General features: G+C 37.2%; 1 protein-coding gene across 10 annotated transcripts in view; it reads right to left on the minus strand.

Moving 5' to 3' along the window:
* Nucleotides 1–7404: 7404 nt before the first annotated feature.
* The window catches only part of CWH43 (cell wall biogenesis 43 C-terminal homolog), a 29582-nt gene continuing 14606 nt past the window's right edge, over nucleotides 7405–22380 (minus strand). For all 10 annotated transcript variants that reach the window (XM_064418190.1, XM_064418185.1, XM_064418187.1 and 7 more), the window contains 9 exons: nucleotides 20646–20771; nucleotides 19212–19291; nucleotides 18166–18271; nucleotides 14987–15122; nucleotides 13651–13800; nucleotides 11249–11393; nucleotides 10574–10635; nucleotides 9384–9539; nucleotides 7405–7864 (listed from right to left, as the gene is read on the minus strand). In XM_064418190.1, coding sequence (XP_064274260.1) covers nucleotides 7777–7864; nucleotides 9384–9539; nucleotides 10574–10635; nucleotides 11249–11393; nucleotides 13651–13800; nucleotides 14987–15122; nucleotides 18166–18271; nucleotides 19212–19291; nucleotides 20646–20771 — 1049 coding nt within the window. In that variant the 3' untranslated portion in view covers nucleotides 7405–7776. The remainder of the gene's footprint in view (nucleotides 7865–9383; nucleotides 9540–10573; nucleotides 10636–11248; nucleotides 11394–13650; nucleotides 13801–14986; nucleotides 15123–18165; nucleotides 18272–19211; nucleotides 19292–20645; nucleotides 20772–22380) is intronic.

Raw genomic sequence — 22380 nt, forward strand, 5'->3', positions numbered from 1 at the left:
TGTAAAGACAGAAATGAGTAATGAAGAAAAGCCCCTCCCGCTAAAAGGTTAAGTTAAATGAAAGTCAAGGACTGCGAAACTGAAGTAGTGCCAGATCCAAGGTAATTGTCCCTTTGGAGTAATGCACTAACATCCAGTCCTGAATTAACTGATCACAGGCCTGTTTGTGTTTCTTTGGGGTTTTTTGTAAGCTCTGCCTTACTCAGTGAGTCAGAACGTGCAAGTGAAGATTATTTATATTCCTTGTTTTCCACTGCCTGTTTTACAGAGAAGAGGGTGGAGTCCTCAAGAAAATGAATCCACTTTTCAAAAGTCATGTAATAAAACCCATGTCAGAGCAATGAAAGCTGACATTATTTGAAATTCTTACTTACTCACTAACTCGTTGAAATGATTTCTATAGAACTTCCTGCATGTGTGTCAGGATATTTTCCTATTTTCATCATCTTTTCTTGAGCTCAGTTGGTTGGTGTTAATAACACTAAGGTTGGAGTTCAGTCCCCATATGCACCATTTCCTTGAGAACTGGACTCTCTGATCCTTTTGAGTCCCTTCCAATTCAGAATATTCTATGATTCTGTGAAACCACTGAAAAAAAAATAATATATATATATATATAATTATAAAGCAATGCAAGCTAGGTTTCACTTCTTTGGTAGTTCTATAACATCCCACATGCCAGACATTCACATTAGTATGTGTCATCTCAAGTTCTTATACCCAATAGGGGCACCATTGAGCAGCAGTTCATCTGATCTAATTCTGGTTTAAGAGGAACAATTCCTTTAGGGGTGTCTGTTTGTTCACTTGACCATAAAAAGCATGCAGGCTGCTAGTTCAGAATAAAAACATATTCAAAAAGAAAACTTCTTCCATGCCTGACAAAGCTGTAAATTGATACAGATGTAAAGAAAGGTGGCACAGAAAAACCCTTTTTGGTTGAATCTGAAGACAGAAAGGTTTGTACTTTTCCGAAAGATACTATTTGGCCTTTAAAGTATTTCCTTAGACTACAGCTTCTGTAACTACTTTCATGTGGAAACCCAGGGCACTGGGAATATTTCTGTGTCTGCTCTGGGATGCCCTGACCCCCAGGGCAGCACGGACTTTGACCCTCATTCATGGAGAAAGTTTCCTAGAGTTCAAGATAGACTGGAATCCACAAAAGTGTGAAACAGATTATAGAGAGTAGTGTAGGTGTATAACCTGGGGAGAAATTTAGGTTTTGGCGTTTTAGTATGTTGTGGATAGAAGCAAGATGGAGGGCACAGGGTGTTGTCCTGGGTTTCTGCTTCATGCTTCTTCTTCCTTCTTCTCCTTGGGTTTGGGTGGCACTGTGTAATTGGGCAGAAAAGTCTGCATTGCAGGCTCTCTGGGATCAGTTATTGGGTTAAAAGGGAAAACAATCTAGGTGTCAGTTCTTAATTGCATAGTTTAGTCTTGAAAGACCTTGTAACAAGAGATTGTTAGCCAGTTTGTGCCTTCTAATGAAAAGCTGCCGAACTCACGGTTGGGAGACTGTTTTATTGATGAGAAATAATAAACACCTGAGTCCAAACATGAACTACCTTCTGAAGTGCCTTCAATCCAGACTCAAAGAAACCAATACTTTCATTCTAAATTGTAGACCAAATAGGTTTGACAATCAAAACTTCCATATATTTTTGAATGTATACCCTGACCCTTAAAAATGAGATCTGAAAAGAAATCCATAGAGAAACATAAAAGAAACTTTGTTTTCCTAACTTCTGTCTGCTAAACAGGGGATTCAGGCATCAGCCAGAAGAGGCCTGCCCCATGAGAACAAGGCCCATTAAAACATGCACCTTCATTCCAACCTCAAGAGGTTATAATTAATCCCCTTTGTTACCACTGGCTGTAAACGACTACGGAGGTCTCCAAGCCAACAGATGCCACAAAATCAGGCCTGTATTTCCTTTCTAAAGCCTGAGTTTATAAAATGCAGAAATGCTTCATTTTACGTAGAGCAGATCAATCAGGTCATGGCTGATCAGTCATTGTGCCTTGGGAAGGTTCTGCTAGCAGAAGGATTTCAGGAGTGGCTTCTGTGAGAAGCTGCTAGGAACTTCCCCTATGTCTGACAGAGCCAAGGCCACACAGCTCTAAGACAGACAAACCAGTTTTGGGGTAATGCCTCTGTGGCAACCTACTAAAGAAGGGAAAAAAGTTAATGCACATTAATGTGATTAATGTAATCATGGCCAGAAAAGCGGGGAGTGAGAATATGTGAGAGAAACAGCTCTGTAGACAGCAGGGTCAGTAAAGGAGGGGGAGGAGGTGCTCCAGGCAGCAGAGCTGATGTTCCCCTGCAGACTGTGGGGAAGCCCATGGAGCTCCATGGGTTGCAGCAATCCACCTCCACAGCCCATGGAGGACCCCACACTGCAGCAGGGGGATGCCTGAAGGAAAGGTGGGGGAAGCCCAGCTGGAGCAGTGTCCTGACAGGAGATCCGTGCCGGAGCAGCCTGTTCCTGAAGGACTGCATCCCGAGGGAGAGTGGCCCATGCTGGAGCAGTTCATGAGGAGCTGCAACTGATGGGAGGAACTGAGGCTGGAGTGGTTGGTGTAGGACTGTCTTCTGGGAGAGACCCCACCCTGGAGCAGCTGAAGGACCCCTCTCCTTGAGGAGGAGACCCCACCCTGGAGCAGCTGAAGGACCCCTCTCCCTGAGGAGGAAGCAGCAGCAGAAACAACACATGATGAACTGACCATAACCCCCATTCCCCATCTCCCTGTGCCACTGTGTGGAAGGAGCAGAAAACTGGGAATAAAGTTAAGGCCAGAAAGAAGGAAGAGACAAGGGAAAGGTGCTTCTAAGATTTGTTTTACTTCTCATTGTCCTGCTCTGATTTTGATTGGCAATAAATTCAATTAATTTCCCTGAGTCAAGTCTGTTTTGCCCTTGACACTAACTGGTGAGTGATCTCTCCCTGTTTTTATCTCAACCTCCAAATCTTTCACTATATTTTCTCTCCCTGTCCAGCTGCACAGGGGAGTGATAGAGTGGCTTTGGTGGGCATCTGGCATCTAGCCAGGGTGGAACCACCACATGGACTGAGACAGCTTAAGCAGTTCCACCATTAGTGTCTTAATATTACTAACCCTCCTGGTATCCTTTATTTTGTGCCAGTGCAATCATTTGGACAGCTAAATAGCATGGTAGGTCAAAGAGCAAAACTATCCTCAATGCTCCCAAAAACCAAAAAATCCCGAAACAAAACAAACCTCTCAACACTTCTTTAAGTTTTCTTTCTTTGTTTGTTTTCCCAGCCAGCTGAATATCCAGATGTGGCTTACTACACATATGTGCAGGTGCTCCCATCAATGCACAGGAGAGGAATAACAAACCATGGAAGTGAAGAGTGGCAGTAAATGCATCTGCCAGTTTGCACACTGTTAGATCAACCTTGGAACTGCAGACTTATTTTCTTTTTTTTCTGGAAAAGACTGCCATTGTTTGCTTTTTTATGTTTGCACTGCTTTTTTAATTGATAGCTAAAATGGCAACTATATTTTCAAAAAACTTAATTGTAGACTGTGAAAAATACTGGATAACAAGAGAAAGAGGGGCCATTTACTTAGTTGTATCTTCTTCACTATCAGAAACTGTGCAGATGTGTCTGAGAAAGAATTTCCAAAAGGAAACACTATTTCCAAAGGATATCAGACTCCAGATTGCTAAAGCCATTGTATCTCTTGAATACTTCAATTCATCTTGCTTTGCTTAGAAACAAGCTTGAAAGTTAATTTTAGCCACCACAATCATATGGCATGATGTGTTTTACAAGTCAGAGGGGAAAGAGAATTGTATTAAAAGAAAAACATTACAAAGAAGAATTTGCTGAACATTAAGAAAGCAGATAAAGCAGCAACAAAGCACAGTACAGGGTACTGTAAGAAAACAAAGTGCCTACAAGAAGCCCAGCAATCACAGTCCTAAATTATTTGCAGATACGAAGAGGTAACTGGTACTCAAGTCAACACATGCTTGTGTAATGCTTCTGAAAAGACTTTTCACCCTCAGTTACAATGAAAAAAGCTTACACCTGTGAGTTATTCCTGCTTGGTATCAGCAGACTGTACCAATTAGGGACAAAAGAGGACCTCAAGTGGCAGAAAGCAGCAGCTGCAGATTACACGAACTGTTTCAGAGCACTACTGATAAAACAGTTCAGCACATTTTAATCTCCTCGTCCTATGGACCTGTGTCCACCTGTGTTAAGTGGAAAGGTCTGTTCTCTAACACTTGCTCCACGGGTACATTACTTTGGCCCAAAGGTCCTTCTGTAACATCCTGCAAATAAATATATGTTTATATACATATATATATACACACACACTTTTTATGTATACATAAAAAGTGAGTACACTCAAGTGCATATATATTACATACATGATAAAAATCATGTTTCAGGGCTGTTCATACCTAAATTCTTGCATCCCAGTTATAGGGTTTTTTCAGCTTCAGTTTTAAATTTTGCATTCTCTTCATTCATCATGAGGCAACTCTAAGCAGCGAAGCTTGAGAGCAGCTAAGAATTTCTTCCTGAACCCTGGGGATGCATCAAAACAGCCAGCACCCCTCTCTGGGGCCACAAATCTCCCTCACTACCAGCAGAGGACCATGAACATTCTCAGTGTTCTGTTCCAGTGAGACAGGTGGGAACTGGTTACCTGTACACTTAAGCTGCAACAACTTGTTTCAATCACATCAAGTCTGGTTCAAAACCAAAGGGTGTGTCCAGCTTTTGCTCAGCTTGTAGCTGCAACACGGTTTTTAAAAATGGGAAATAACAATTTCAGGTTTCTCTTAGCCCAGGGAGTTTGAACTGCAGCTCCCAGGTTTTGGAGTGCTCTGTCACAACACCAGAGTCACTGTGCCTGAGTTAAGGCAGGAATATATATGTAAGAGGAGACTGGAGTCTCCACCCTGCTGAAGAATCCAGCACTCTCAGAAGTTGCTCTGATCTATGTTACCTGGAGTTGTTTTTTATTCCAAGATACACACTGACAGGCCCCTGATGTACTGCTGTCTCTTCCTGTACATTCCTACAAACTTCAACAGACCTGCACAGAATTTCAGAGGATGGGATTTGGAGTACAACAGAATACTTATTATTTAGAAGTCAGATATATGTAATCTAGATCTTTTACCACAAGCAAAGTTCAAACCTTTAGTAAATACTGCTTATTTTATACATAATTTTCTTTGTGTGCCATCTCTGAATGCATAAAAATATCCACAAACTTCTTTCATAACATACTTTTTTATGAAAGCTGAGATTAAGAGTATGATTAGAAAACTAAAAGATTAGTCATACACCCCTGCAGCAGGACCTGTTCTAGCACATTTCTGTCATAGTTTGAAACAATGATTGTGACTTAGATATATAATGCAAATTTTTCTAAACCACTTAAATATCAAGGAATGAGATCAGTGTGTAGATGTAAGGACAAATAAAGTTTTGTTTTAGCTTCCCAATTCTAACCACAGGTGTAGAAGTAGCATATAAACAGTTTGTGGTCATGTTTTTTCTCAATCATTCTGATAAAATAATGCAAATGTCAACAAATATTAGCTACTAATTACATACATTAAACTACACAAGCTACTTAGAAGAAGAGAATATTCAAACTTCAGATTTTTTCACTGTCAACATGAACCTTCCTAATAGTGTGAGCATGTCTAAATCCTGTAAAAAATCCATTAAAGTATGCTCAGAGACTTTGAAGATTACATACAGATATGATTTATAATCTGATCTGTTATGCAAGTCATGTTATGCTGTCTGGCTTCTTGAAAAATAGCCTCATCCTATTTTTTAATTTTAAAAAACTAGGAGTTTTCAAGCTTTTCATACTTACACATATCATTTCTTGCATTTCACATTAATAATCTGCTCACATTACAAGGTATTTGCAGAGTCAGCCTGTGGAGAATGTTAAATAATGTGGCAAGGTAATGTTAAGTGTTCTACAGACTATGAAAAGGCAAACCTGTGGCTGGACGTGCAATAGAGTTAGCATGAGAACATGCTGAAAATAAATGAGGATACTCAGAGCACTGTGCAATGTTGGTGCCAGTGCCAGCTACTTTTGCAAGATGGGAGAAAGAAGAGACAAGGGCTACTGGTGTTTGCAGAAGAAAACTGCTAAAAGTGCAAGAAAATAATTTGTATCTCTCCACAACATTTATCCTGTCTTGTGGGGAGTCACACAAAGAACAAGTTCAGAGGGTTTGTAAAGACACACAAAGCACCCATAGGTGAGAAATTGGTTAATTGTCAGTTACATCTGAGATGATGAATGAACCACTGAGACTTTTAAATGCCTTTCAGATATCCTCTGTCCACAAAGACCAGTGATCAGTTTCACTCTCAGAAACACAGCTCTAAATACAAGGGAGCAACATGATAGTTGATCCAAATAAAGCAAAATGTGTGGTGCTGGCAGCAATTACCTAACTCCACAGAATAAGAAATCCTGAGTAAAAACCCATCCTGTATTTGCTTACATAGAGAAACAATCAAATTGAGTACGCTCAAACTGTTCTTAAAAGTATATGGTAAAGAATTAGAGGGAGAAAAAAAAATCCATCCTCTTTCCTGCAACATATCCTATTCCTTTCAGTTGTGGTATGCGTAGATATTACTGGAAAGACACAGTATTAAATACCAACATCACAAATGTGGTTTCCAAACTGAATGTGTGACTTAAATTATCTGACATGCTTCTCACAAGCAGGAAACATCCTTTGGACAACACTGAAGGTGTCCTCATTGTTAAAGGGAAGCTCTGCACGTACAGTGAAGGATCAGAAGCTAAATATAAAAGACATTGCCAAGAGACCATGAGAAGACACAACATTTTACATTGTGTCACATGTGCATTGCATAACAGGGAATTCACTGCCAAGGTCAAAAAAGCAACGCCTCCATTTAGTCCTACTGAAGTGTAGTGCTAGCAAAGAAACAAAGCTTTTTGTTTTTTGCCTTTATTATGATTCATTTTAAATAAAAGTTGCAACCAAGTTTTGTCCCTTCTCAGAAACCTTGTTGTGTTGAACATGATTTTTTTTAATTCTTTGTCAGTGTGTTCATGCAGGTGTCTCATAACCATCATTACTCAGAGGTACTCTACTCTTCCCTTTGTAAAAGCATTGAAGTGTCCAATGTCCAGCTAATAAAATGAAGTCTGTAAAAGCCACCTCTTTTTCTCCAGTATTATGAATATCAATTATCTGCAAAGTGTTGTAAAACTCATTTAAGAATAAAATGTAGAATAGCAGCAGATGTAAATACTCTTTGAGTTGAAAAGGTGCACACTTCAAAGACATACTTACTGCATATTTCCCAATTAAAAAATGCACTAGTTTCATTCCTATTTTTAAAAACCCTAGGTCAATCTTTTTATTGCAGTAGCAGCAATAGCACTCTGAAACATCATGATATACAGTACCTCTACAAAAGCTGAAGAAGTTGTTGCCAAAGCAAGTTGCCACCCTTGCTTTGTTGCATACAAAGCAGGTATCTGGCCAGCGTGGATACCAGTTTACCAAAATGCAAGCACCTTCCTTCCCTCACAGCCATGGCAGCTCATTCAAGAGGAAAGGCACCAACTCTTACATAGACATTCACAGTGTTGTGCAGCATGGCAGTTGCTCATCCTTAAACAGTGTAGTCTTTTTGGCTGTCAATTCAGTTTTGAGTGATATACCTTTCTTGGTGGTCTCAATAATAATTTTATTTTCTTGCTCTAATTTGTCCGTTTAAAATATTTAGGAGTGCTCATATGAAAGTGATGAATAGGCACATAATTATGTCCATCTTTATAAGATCCAAACCTAAAAAAAAAATATTCAACAGAGCAATACTATTACAACATTATTTAACCCCTACAATTAAATCATACATTTACTACCCTACTTCTGAATGTTCTAGGCAATTTATTTCTGAAACAGGCCCCAACTCTATTAAATGTAAATCAGGTTCTATGAACCCTCTCCTGCTAAAGGTCTTTGAGTATACTGGAGACAATTAATTACATTGATTCTGCTCATGCTACAGGCAGTCTATAATTGGAACTCCAGATGAAAAAGCTGAGTGTTGCATTTATCTACTTAAATTCTAAGCTATGTTTTTAGTCCTGATTTCAGTAGAGATACAATTTAAACACCCACAGTATCAAAACAGTCAAACCTGTTATTAATACTGTACATCTTGCTTTTGCAAATTATGATGAAAATTGTAATTTTTCATGCCAAATTTAACTATGAAAGTTTTGACAACTGACTATTATGGTAGACAGACTTGCAAAAGTAAAATTGAGTACTTATTTAAAATATCAGTGCTAAGTAATATTTAAGAGCACTGCCATTGTATTTCTAAAGAAGTACAGTTAATCAGAAAAAGTTGAATACATTCCAATAGGGTAAACAATTTCTGATTATAGGCAGACAAAAGAAATTAGGACAAGATTCTGTACTGAAGTCAACTGAGAAAAATCTGAAGGTGAATGCTAGCTGTAGGCAAGTTCCATCATGTGGAAAAGCCTGGGCAAAGCCCTGCTTAGACAGGAAGCCAGTGGCTGAGTGGTACACAAAAAGTGAGTACACTCCACTGTCAGGTCTATATAAGAAAGTAATATATTCTGCATTATGCATGTTAGGAGTAGTAAACATGGCACATTACTGGGAATTATTCTCTCTATGGCAACATCTGTCACAAGCTTCATAGCTCTTTCACTATTAATGCTTAATACTAGAATAAGTATCTCCCTCTGTATATCTCTTCCTTATGCAATACCAGTGGAAAAATTATGGCAATTTAGAAATAAGTGACTCTTTTACATTAAACCTAGTCCCGGCTTTTTCCTTCTTGACACATGCAATATACTGCCTCAGACATTCTCTTTAATTTTTGCTCCAATTATATGGTATGTTTTAAAATGCTTATGCAAAAAGTATTTAATATATATATATATATATTGTATTTGATATTTTAAGTAACAGTATATTAAGAACCTAATCTCCAAAGTGCTGAGAAACATGGGAGACCTTTCATCGTCTATCAAATGAGTCACCACACCACTTGGCAAATATCCCTATCAAACAACCTCAGAAATTGTCTGGGTGAAATGAGCATTGCAATTTATGCTGTGACACAACAGACTGATTTTCCCAGGGTACATGCCAAATCAATCGAAAAAATGGAATTACAAATCAGAAGTTCTTGACTTCTACCCTTCTGCTCAGTTGGGTACTGATCAGCACCTCTCACTTTAGAAATAATTTTGTTCCTAGACTTCTCTTTTACAAGATGCCAGGTACATCATCCTCTTCATTTCCTATGAGACACACTGACCTGGGATTGAAATGGATGTCCTCAGGAACTTGGCTGGGATCAGTGACAATTCTGTCATTGTCAACATAGCTATCCACGTCATCTGGGATCCTAAATTTGGCCATCTGGACTTCTGAATCACTTAAACCAGCATGAGATATGCGGGCATAACCCAGCCTATCAAATATGAGAAGAGTTAGTTTGAAGAAGTAACTCACCACAATTTCACCACATTCTTAATGAACGTATCTTTTTTTCCCCCAAGAGTTATGCTTTAACTTATCAACACAATTTTCTATTTTTGTGACTCTCACCCTCAAAAACCTGAAAGTGGTCCATAAACAGGATCATAATACAGTGTCACAAGCATAAAAACTTTAAAACTGTGTTTGAGAGTATGTCTAAAAACCTTTTTTAAAATGACAGCTTTAGAATATGAGTGGAGGTAAAAGCTCACCAAATTTTCACTGAAAAGATTTCAATAATCAAGAAAGAAACACAAGCATCAATTGAATGCATAATGTGAAAAATTCAAATTGCAAATAGAGTTTCAGCTGAGTTTTTTTAGTTCCCTTTTTTTCTTTTTTACTCAATACTGTTAAGACAGCTATCAAGTTTATGACTTATGAACACTGCAAAATTTGCATAGTTTCTTCAAAAGAATATGAAGGCCATTCCGGTACAAACATCACCAAGAGAACGATTTACAAGCAATTTGGTATTAAAAGATATGGAGTGTACAGGTCCTGTGCCTCAATATGGGCTTACACAGTTCAAGTTTCTACTAAATCCAGCATAAACATTGGCTGGATTAGATCAGCATTTTGCTTCAACAAACCCTAAAACATAGTTCAAAATTTGCATCTTCTGTGTCACATACAAATTAGGTCTTAGCCTTCACATTTTATAATGAAGTTGCAAAGCCAGAGCTTTGGAAAAATGTAGCTTAATGCTACCAAAGAAGAGTAGATATGAAGGCTTTTGACACAGAATGATGAAACCTGTAATAGTGTCTTTGTGAATTATATTCAGAGATACACCAGTTCTTGTGACCCTAAGATCAATGTTTCACATAATTTTGTGATAGATCCAGCTGCCCATAATAATTGTTTAGGGATATAAGACTCTTCCACAATCACTTACAAAAGATTATAAAACTGATAACCATAAAGATATTTAAGCCTACAAATAAGTTACTCACTTTAACATACCTTATTACTCCACGATACATAATATAGCTACACCATCTGTCCCGGTCTGTACTGTCAATATCCTAGAGGGATATTGAAAGGGAAAAAAAGTCAAACAAATAAGGTAAGTGTTCATCTGGCTAGGCTTTTAATCAGTAACATGACTAATGTGTAAACTCACTGCAGAAAAATATTTTGCCTAAAACATTGTAATGAGGTAGAAAGAAAAAAGCTCACTGTTAGACATGGACAAATCAGACAACTTTTTGATATCTCTTAATGCAGAGCTCATTTTTAAAAGAATCACAGAATTAGAGGCTGTCTGGAGGTCACCTACTCCTAACCTTGGTCAAAGTCACTTCAGGCAGGTTGCTCAGGGCTTTATGCAGCTAACTTTTGAATATTACCAAGGATGAAAGTTTCACAACTTCACCAGGCCCTTGTTCTAATCCTTTACAACCCTTTTTATTTCTTCTAACTGACATTGCCCTTGGGGCAGCTGCTGTCCATTGCCTCTTGTTCTTTCACTGTGTAACTCCACCTTCTCTGCAAGATATCATGAGGTAGCTAAAGATTATATTTGAAAATGGGCATGTGTTTTCTTCTTTGTCTATATTTAAGTTACCAATTAGAAATATTAAGCTGAGTGTTTCCAATGTATATATGTTCTCTAAAGATGCAGTATTTTTATATTACCTGCACATTTCCATTTTTTATTAATTCTGTATAGTCTCTGGATCCAGGAGCTGAAGTTATGTATCCTAGAAACACAACTTGCTTAGAGCTAGTCTTCAACAGGTTTGAAACAGCTATTGCTTGGAGTTTTCTGTCCAAGTCCTCTCTGAAAGAAATGAAAAAAACTTTAAGATATATACATTTGAACTCACAATCTTTGTGCTATGACATACTAAACCACAAATCAATCTGGTACCATTTTTGTTGCTGAATATTAGAGAGTATGAAAGTTCACAGAAAGCTCATTGATTCAAAATTATCACTACATTTGATAAAAGCCACATGGTCATGGTAGATGTAATTCACATTCTCTTTCTATCCATTACAGGAATGACATTTTCTACTGCTGTTTTGTTTTTAATACTGATACCATCACTAGGAAATGTGAATGTTAGTGTTTTGGTAATCTAAGGCTTTGTCTGTGCTTGTACTTAAAATTTAACTGTTCTAGCATGATGTGGTGCATAACAAAGAACTTACACACTAAATAAATTTTATTATGGATAGATCATGGTAAATAAAGTCTTAAAGTCTGGGTCCCATAATTTATGAAATGTAACTAAAGTTACATCATCCCATTAGCATTACTTAATCACATTTGGCATGTATTTCACATCTCTTTAACAAGATTTACACAAGAGTTCCAACATGACCAAAAGTGATAGCATAAGTGAAGCCTGGTAAAATACTTCATTGGATCCCATTCCCTGTCCTTGGATTTGTCATAAAATAATGAAAAAGCTGTTATCTTTCTATAATTCTTCATGTTAATGACTTTAAAACAGGTGTGTAAATCATGTTGTCTTCTAGATTTTGACAGTCTGGGCTAACAGTGAAAACACTGACAGAGAGAGCTGATTTTGGAACCTGTAAACCCTGAAGAAGACAACCATTTAAATGCAGCTATGCTTTCTAAATAGTGGTACTTCTGACTGAAGCAACTGTATTAGGGAGAAAGAGCACACAGACAGGAGACAAATAATCCCCAAACACTTAATTAGAAGTCTGACCTAGGTATATGTGAAGTTGCTTGCTCAGCTAGCTGCTCTTTCCAGAATGCACCTCTCCAGATGATGGGAACTTTTAAAAGCACAAGCATAATTATAGTCCCACACTTTAAAAATCCTATTTAAAAACAACCCTAGTTATCCAGTATTCTATAGTCTATATCAATGTAAGCAGCAGAAGAAAAAATATTAAAAATGAGCAGTTATGTGCAATATTTAGTTAAAAATTCATTCCCCTCTAAAACACAATCTAATTTGCACTCATTTCCCATGTGTCTCCTGGTATTTTGTCTTTCATCTTTATCTCATTTCTTTGCAAGGGTATAATACAGTGTTATTTTCTTCTACATTGCCAAACAGTTTCTCAGACAGGCAAGTCTAATCATCTGTGTGAGGCAAAGAATTAAATTGTGTTCTGGAGTTAAAAATAGGGAGTGATTTCTGACAATTATATTTGTTTAATAAATGGGAAATCTATAAACAATTTGCAGGTTTGGTGCAGTTTCTACTCAGGGGAAGGAAATGGGATACAGAAAATTCCTTTGGCTTTCTGAGTAGCTTCTTTGTGTTACAATATTCTGCACCCTATCCATAAGCTTGCTGCTCCATGAACTGTAACAATTTTTTTTTTAATTCCAGACCTTACTACATAGCTACAAACATACTAGATATCCCATCAAATATAACAGAAATAACAGCTACATGGAGCATTCACAAAACTATCACTTATTAATATCCATTACACACAGGTGAAACATTGTTTTCAAGAACTAAAATATATACCTTATTCTTTTCCACCACTTATCTGATTTATTGGTATAATATTGCTGTTCTGAATTCAGAGATCAGACTTCCTATTTCCACTTGCTTACTCTCAGAAGGACACTGATGGATATTTTTGCTGCTGTTTCAACCCTGTCCTTTCTTGGAGGTTTCAGATTTGTTATTTAAAAAAAAAATCCATTAATGCTGTCTATCTCTAACTGTACGTATCTGCAGTCATTGTGGAATGTAATACATCTACCCCACATGCAAAAAGCCAGAAGGATGCTGTCCTGGGCTGAGGTGCATCTGCAGCCCTACGATTTGTAGTGACTTTGCAGAACTGTATCTTTAAATCTCTAGTAATTCAGATGGTAGGTTCAGCTGAGTTTTGCATGACACATTCAAAATGCTTCAAAATTTTAAACCAGTAGTTTAACCAATTTTAAACTGTCATGGTATTTCTTCAAATGTGCACTGCTAGAACCAGTATTACAGCAGCAGATTTTAAAAAGTACAAAATAAATCCTGGAAGTTCACAAATTACATTACATGACTTTGTACACTCTATGTAAAAATAAGTGAAATACACACTCTTCATTTCCGAAGTGAGCAACAACAAAATCAACCAGCTTCCCTGTGAAGTTGACAGTCAGGGAGATGGCAGGTGCAATCTCTCCCTCTGGAGATGGAAGGAGGTGATGAGTTGATTTTACAATTGGATACCTGGATAGTGCCATAATCCTACGTGAGGAGAGGCAAAAAGTTACATTTTGTGATTCACAAGCATCAAAGGTGTGAACTAAGCAGATAAATGTGAGCAGAAGACTAACAGTCACTGAAATAGGAAACTATAATAGCAGAATACAAAACCTATCTAGTGGATTTTTCTTAATATACAAAGTTTCCCTCTAAAATACTGCTTAAATACATGTCTAAAAATATATTATCAAGTTAATTCCTACACTAAGAAATAACATTCCATAAATATGAAGTCTTTCACTGAGGTTTTCATGATCTGTATTTCAGACAAAACAGAATTTTGTACTACCAGAAATTAAAAAGTATTTTATTAAAAGTAGAAGTAGGTAGAAATACATCTTTAAAATTAGAGATTTCTCTTTTTTCAGGTACTGCATTTTGTATCACGTTTTCAATGTATTTCATTTTAAAAATCTCAGAGAATGACTTCTCTCTCCCATTCTGCCTCAAATGGACAGGGTCTGGATGAAGAAAGGTACTAAATGCCCCTCATATATGACAAAAATTAAGCAGCCATAGCAACATTAGTAGGAAGTTCCATCTGCCACAGAGATGTGTATATACCCCTGAAAATAAAAAGCTACATTATATGCCAGTATTTTTCTAGAGGACAAAGATATTTAAAGATATGCAACGGGTAGGTGGTCAAGCATTAAGGTAAACTTAGACACACAATATCTGGTCAAACAGACATGCACCTTTCTAGTCCCATTTCCTGTTATACAGCCCAAGCTAGATATGAAGTCAAAATTTCTCATACCTCCTGGTGTGCTACATTTTCCAACTGCTATCAAATTTTTAAGTCTGAAATATAGAAATCTCATAGCCCATAACAAAATAATGTGAGAAGGGCATCAGATGCAGTACTTGGAATGCTAAACTTCCAAATCTGTAAATTAAAGGGCAGGATGCCATTCTCTACATCACCAAGATCAAAGCAGCTTATGGGGTCAGGCACCAAAATCTGATCATGTTTAGCAATGAGAAAATTCCATCCACATTGCATGGTAATGCTAATGAATCAAAGGCTATTGCTAAAGGACAAACTTCAACAAGGGACTATAGTAAGAACTATTCCAACTATTCTTTGCATCTGTATTAGTGCAGTTTGTATTAGGCAATATATTTACATCTATTTACTGCCACTGTGCATGTAAAGGTGACTCACCCCCAAGTGTGATCTCTTGTGCTTGGACCAAAATCTGTATAAAATCCCAGTCTTTCTCCAAGCCACATGGTTGGATCATGGTTTCCAATGAATGGTTTAGAGGCATCACTCTCTATAATAGTGATAAAATCTGCTTCTACCATGGAAGGAAAAAAAAAATAGATATATATTTTCACATTTATAACTGTTATAACCTATAAATGGGACTTATAAATAACTACGTAATGTCAATGATTTGATTACAGAGGGATGGACACAAGCCCTTCAGGGGTCAGTCACGGCAAATCAATGCTGGCAACAAAGTCATGCCCAAACTTTTGGCTACTGCAGGCCACACAAACTCTGATGAATATGCACTTAGTGTCTGCTAGCCATGGCTCATCCCTGGTGCATAACCAGAGATACATGAGACTGCAGAATACAGCTGGCCTGAGCAGACCTCGTGCCATTTCTAAAGCATTAGAGGTACTGTGCATGCACTAATTAACAGCATAGTAGCAAGTCTACTGCTTTCAATTTGATGAACAAACACTACATAGCAGATCTGCACTTCCCTTCATCTACCCAATCGTATTGTGCTTCAAAGGGTCCTGTGCAAGACACAGCTGGATGCTGTTGCCAAAATAATTATTCAGCCCAGAGCACCATTGCATCAGCCCCAAGGCAGGGTAACAGAAGGGTTTACAGCTCCAGTGAATTGCTGACCACCTGCAGCCACCTCGCTTCCTCAAAGCTCTGTGGTCCCTCCCTGTTCATATGCAGAGGCAACACTGTTGAGTCAGGGATGGAAAGAAACACTCCAGTCTTCAGGTGGATCAAAAGGCTAACTTTAAAGAAAGTAGCAGGTCTTTCATAATGTGACTCACTAAGGTGATACTTGATTGGTTTCAAAGTAGAAACATCTCACACTATTGGTGCGCTATGAATAGCAACTGTGGAAAACTGTAACTATAAACAATTGTTACAGAAAGAGAGATAATTGTTTTACTTCTTTCCTCTAAAATTCCCAGGCTTAGCCTGGGAGAAATTGTCTCTGTTTTTTCTTTGACTGAACTGAGAATCTCCACACAGAGGTGTGGTTTTGCCAGGGGAACATGATAGGGTCCCCTATATTTTAACTGCAGGATACAGAGACAACTATGCAGTTCCTTGAGGAGCTGGCATCTGAGAAACACCTGCCCATGCCTGAAGGAAGCTGCCCACAGGAGGGATGAACCATTCAGAGTCAGCTTGAGCAGCAGGTCAGTACAGCTGCAGCAGTAACAAGTGCTCCAAGTGCTCCCTTCTTGCTGCAATTTTGCCCCTCTTAGAGTGCTCCCTACACAGGAAGGCAAATCAAGTCACCATTTCATCCACGACCCTTCCATAAGGAATTATGACCATCCAGCACCACAGAAGATTTTTTGCTTTTGAAATATCATATGCAGCAGTGTAAAGCATTGTCAGGAGGGAAAATGGGAGCTCAGAGCTCTTAAGGGGACTCACAGGTTTTTCCTTCTACATCACTAGCATACATGCTGATCACAGAAACAGAAATTGAAACCATTAACAAGGGTTGATGTTGGATCCCTCCAGGGCAGACAGAAATTCCAGTCACAAATGCCATTATGTGTGGCATCTTCACTATTCCAACAGAGAGGTGAGCTCAAGGAATGCACACACCACACCTTCAAAGGCAACTCCTACCCTAAAGCAGATAGCCACTCTTTTCTCTATGGCCCTCAAAATCAGAAACCCTTCTTACCGGAATTTCTAGACAAACTCTGAATGCATTTACTCACAATGTCAATGTAGTATTTTATATAACAATATGCATGTAACATAAAACTCCAGAATACCATTCCCACCTATTATAAATTATTATTTATTAATTTATTTTTTGGAATTTTCTACCTTTTTCACTCACCAATTGTCTTTTTTAGAAGTGATATTTTATTAACCTAAAGAAATGCCAATGGACATAAAAAGGTAATCACTTTTTCTAATATTCATTAACTTCAACTACAGGTACCAGGAATTAATGCATTCATCAAAATTCTTAAATAAATATGCCAAGATTAAATAACCATCCAGACGTGAACTATGGAATCAGTTATGTAGAAGAATGCTCCAAATTTCAATTATTAAATGTCCTGTCTGTTTTCTCATATCACCAGATAGCCAATATAGCCCAGCTCTCTGAACTTTTGGTCATGGGACAAAAGAATGAACAGGGTCAAAATCAGTTCCTTCACTCTTCACTAACTCCTGTGTATCTCTGCCATAAAATCAAGACTTGCACAGGAGCACCTTTTCATTGCTTGGGTCTGTAAAGCCTGAGCTGCTCAGGAAAATGCTGTGGTGGACCAGAGAACAACAAATGCTGGAATGGCAGCACAGACATTTCCTAATTCCCTGAACTGCTTTAGATGCTAAACTGTCTGTCCCCTGTCTACCCTATCTCATGGGTATTGCAGGAAAAGAGTAACACCTACAAGCACTACTGGCCCATTCCTTTCAATGCCCTCTGCAGCAGCACTCATCTTGAGTCCAAATTCTTCATTTCCTATAGCAAATTTTCCAACCAAAATCCTGCCCATGAGCAACAGTTTAGACACTCTTCTTCACAGTAAAATCATGACAACCAAGCTACAATTGTGTGCAAGCTACTTTCCTTGTATACATTGTGCTGGTTCAGTGATGGAAACACACTTTTCTGTTTCTTCTCTGTATTCATTGTTAAGGGCACTTGAATTTCACACCCTTTAAGAATTATATAATGTTTCACGTTTTAAAAAACCCACATAAGACTTATAAAACATTGTATTTTATCTAAAAGTATACTTACCTTTGTAAATACCACTGCATTTTATCTAAAAGGATATTATTTCAATTATGCAAAGAATTTCTCTATAGACAAGTAACTCATCAGCAATATGAGAAGAAAAATCCAAATAAGAAATGTTTATAAGATTTGTAATTTTTCCTCTGACCAGAAACTTCTTTAAAACATATTAAACAAATTATCACCTCTGCAAATGGATTTTTGACTGAAGTGATTGTATTGGAACAGTTCACAGATTGAGGAGAAAATCACTAAACACAGGTTCTTTTGTTAATGCCTCAGTTACCAAGGGGTTTACATATGTCTCTTCAGATGAATTCTCTCAAATATAAATGAAGTAGGGGAAAAAAGTTACCTGTCTGATTAAGCAAATTAGCTGATCCTTCCAAATTAGACCATCCTTCATTGTCAAATCCAAATCTAAAAGGCCAGATCATAGCAGAGAAATCTTTTTTTGGAACCTCAAAAAAATAAAAGGAAAAACATATAATAAAATTTGAATTTTTACATATTATAGCAGTAAACAACACCAGACACATGGTGCCATAAAAGACATACAAGAAGAGATGTTTTAACCAATATATTTTCCTAATAAAGATGTCAGAATTATGAAAGATTAAATCTGCTGTTAACAAGGGAATAAAAGTCATCATAGTTCAAATGAATTTGTACAAGTATCAGTAAAAAAATGAAGATGAAAGAGACAGTGCATTTTTTCATCTTACTAAGAGGAACTAACCACATCTTGCCACCCAATAAGACAAAACCTGAGTTAATTGAAAAAAAAGGCCCACCATATTAATCTGTGTGCATTTGTGAATCTAACACTGAACTCCACGACTGTTAACCATCTTGCTATTTATTACCTTTGCAATACCTATTTTCTTGCAAGATAGAAAATTGGAATCTTCACATTTTTATCCAATTTCTACACCTAGTCTAAGTCTAACCTATGTCAACTAACTTTTCAGAGAGCTTCAATTCAGAGTTTTGATATAGTATAGAACCATAGAATTCCTTCACCTGGAAGAAACCTCAGGAAGTTATCTGTTCAAACTCCCCCTTCATGAGATCAGGAAGCTCACAGCATTGTACAGTTTGAATACCATTCAAATAAATTAATTTATAAAAGTAATGTTCAAACTGAACATATGAGATGTGAATCTCTGAATTTTTCAAAATATTTTTTTAGTTCATAGCACCATTATAAATCTCCAAAGACCTGGACATTTCCATTGACATGAATTTAAAAATTAAATTTTTGCATCTTCAATTATGCATTAGCTTTCCTGAAAAATTGGTTGCAAAGATTACTTCAGCCACAATTAACACGCCTAAGCTGTTACACACACATTTTACTGTATATTTGAAAGTTACCATTCTCACAAACACCCTACTCACCCCTTGGCCCAACTTCTTCTGGTAAGTTCTATAACGTAAACCCAATCCAAGCAAACCAACACCAACAAGCAGCCACAACACTTGAAATAGAAAAACACAGAAAAATGTTTTTAATTAGAGAAAAAATAATGCTATTAGTGCTGTTAAACAGGACACTTATTCAAAGGTGTGCTATTCTCAGAACAAGAAATGTGTTCATTTAAGTGAAAACAGCAGATCAAAGCAGTATGCATGCAGAATGTGTGTATGTATGCAAATACACTCTCCAAAACACAACATGCTGAGCAGATAGAAAGTACCAAAACTCCTTGGAATAGTGATGTAAAAATTACACCTACTGAAGAATTCATTATAGTACATGGGTAAAAGGATCATGTAAACCCTTCAGTGTTTTCCTCTCCGTGTGCAAGTATGCCTCTGTAGTACACAATTTTTATCTTGTATTAATATAATGTGTGGAATAAAATTTAGTTTACTTTGCAAGCAAGTCAGAAAGATGTGGTGCCTGCGAGACTTACAGAGGGGTCATTTGTTTGACATATTCTTGGAAAGACAGTGCAGCTTCACAGAAAGCATATTCAGAGCTTTCTAATTGCTCCTGTAGCATTACAAATAACCACTGTGCACTTAAGAGCTCTCACCATTCAGCACAATATAATTTGATGATCAAAGTCCTCTGCAGTTATTTCATTGACACAGTGGCGTATGCTATCTACAATGATTTCAGTAACTCCAGTTTATTCTTTCATATATTTAAAAACATATGAAATAATTTTAATGCAAGTTTTCTGGAATGGTTTTGTGCAAAATTTAAATACATTTTATAATGGAAGATGTCAGAAAGAAGGACATGCTACTTATAGTAGCACATGTCAAGCAATTTCCTACTCTGCAAGACACAAAGGTGCTTAGAGTGGAAGATGAGAAACAGTACAAGTGTGGGTATGATGAGGAAGTACAAGAGGTACTGTTGCAACATTACAAGGCTAGCTGGGCAAGGGCTGTGCTTTGTGACAGGTAGTATTTTGAAATATTAATTTACTTTTGTGAAATGTTTCTTAGCAGTAATATTCAAACCACTTGAAATGGTGCTCATGTTGTCTCTGACACATAAACTCTCACAGGCCACATTCTTTTGGCTCCTGAGTATACAGGGTAAAGACCTCTATAAAGATTCCAGAAACAGCTCTGAAAAACTGTGAAGCACTATTGTCTTCTTTTTCAAAATGCAGCAAAATGTACACAAATGACAAGTGATTTGATACAAAGTCACAGAAGAAAAGATGCAGGAATTGCAATCTTCAGCATCCTGATCTCTGTAGGGTTACCATGCCCTCATGCCTAGCACATCTGAGCAAACACTTCACAGTATTATTTTTTTCCTCAAACAGTATTCCTAGAGCCATGGAGAAAAGGAACTAAAATTATACTTACATAGTTTAATATAATTTTTACTCTTTTTGAAGAATGGTTTTTGATTGCTTTTCACTTCAAAGACAGAGCTAAGGTCTTTCTTGTGTCCTGTTAGAAAGTCTACCCCAATACATAACATTATAAAACCTGTAAAAATACAAGTGATTAGTTTTTTCATAGACCTTTAACATATTAAACATTGCTCATAAACACATTTTATAAACTCCCAGCTGTTGTGTTACAACATAAAAAACCTCATGGTTTCAACAACAAAGAAGATTCAAAGCAAAATGCAGTTAAATGCCATACCTAATGAGGCAATGCAGGAACTATGAGATTTATTGGCAGCACTCACAAGTAAAGACTGATCTGCAGTACAGTTACAGGGTATTATGTCAAAAAGGCAGACAAATGGCAGATAAATTATGCTAAAATCCTTCCAGGCCCTATTGATGGCTACAACTCTCAGCTGAGCCCATTGTTTTCAAAGTTTGCTGAAATTAACCTGGAAAAGAACAATTGAGCTATACCTACATATTATAGAACCTTAAAATAACAGCTTGATGAAAAAGTATACTGATGATTGCACATATCTATTATCTTTGGCAATGAACTGCTCTGTCACCAAAATAAAAGTAACACATTTTTCATATAGGAACTACAAAAGCAATTGCTCAACACTTTGTTATAAAACAGGGTAAGCAGGTTGGAAGGTCAGTTTAACATGGCAGCAACTTGTATTCTGGAGCTCAGAGCCAACAGAAATCTGCTTTGTGAGAGCAGAAAACTAAACACACCTACAGATACATTTTAAAAGCAACTTCAGTGCACAAACTGTTGCAATGTATGGAAATAGGAGCTTTTCAATAAGTGGTTCAGACTAATAGTACAAGGTCTCTTCCAATCCCTAATGAGATAAAGAATCCAATTATTTTCAAAAAAAGCATGGGAGGATAATGAACTGGATAAGAGCTCTGCTGGAGAAGATATATGCCCTTAATATCTTTGTGGCATAGTTAATTAATTATAGAAGCCATATTTTACTTCAGGGTAATAGCTAACTATTACTCAGTATTTTTTAATTTCCCTTACTTGTTACATTAGCTGTAGTGAAAGTTTGCAAAGCAGGACACTGGGTCTAGCACAATGAAGGGGAACATACAAAACCTTTCTCAAAGTGTGACTGATTCACAGCCATTAAAGTTGTTGGAGATCAGGAATCTGACCCCTCAGCATTATATCACATCACAGTGAAGTAGCACAGAAGTTTTGAATTTAATGATCTTACTTTCATTGTCACTTTTCGTGGTGCAGTTCCCTACCCAAACTGCAGCAAGAGAAAGGCAGGATATTGGACAGGAGAAGAAAGCAAGAAATAGCACTTGCACCTGGAAGAAACCAGAAGAAAACGAGCAGTTTGCCAGAAAGCCAAGCTGTAAGAGTAAAAGCACAGCAACAAATAAACAGTCTCACTGTATAATCTTTGTTAAGCTATGAGATGGCATAAAAAATATAGAAATTGCATTCCCAGATGGAAGTTAAACTCATGAAGTGCCATCAGCTGAGATGTGTTCCATTTATAGTTTTCTTTGCCAAAGAGAAAATTAGGGCCATCTCTCTGTTACTACCAAGTGGTCACACCAGGTAAATTAATCACAAGTGTGCATTTCAAAGGAAGTAATAGAGAGGAATTTTGAATAAAATATTTATTTTGTGAAAGCATTACTCAGGAAAGCATTTGACACTTCTCTACCAC

This window comes from Passer domesticus, chromosome 4 (assembly GCF_036417665.1).
Source record: "Passer domesticus isolate bPasDom1 chromosome 4, bPasDom1.hap1, whole genome shotgun sequence".
Lineage (NCBI taxonomy): Eukaryota > Metazoa > Chordata > Aves > Passeriformes > Passeridae > Passer > Passer domesticus.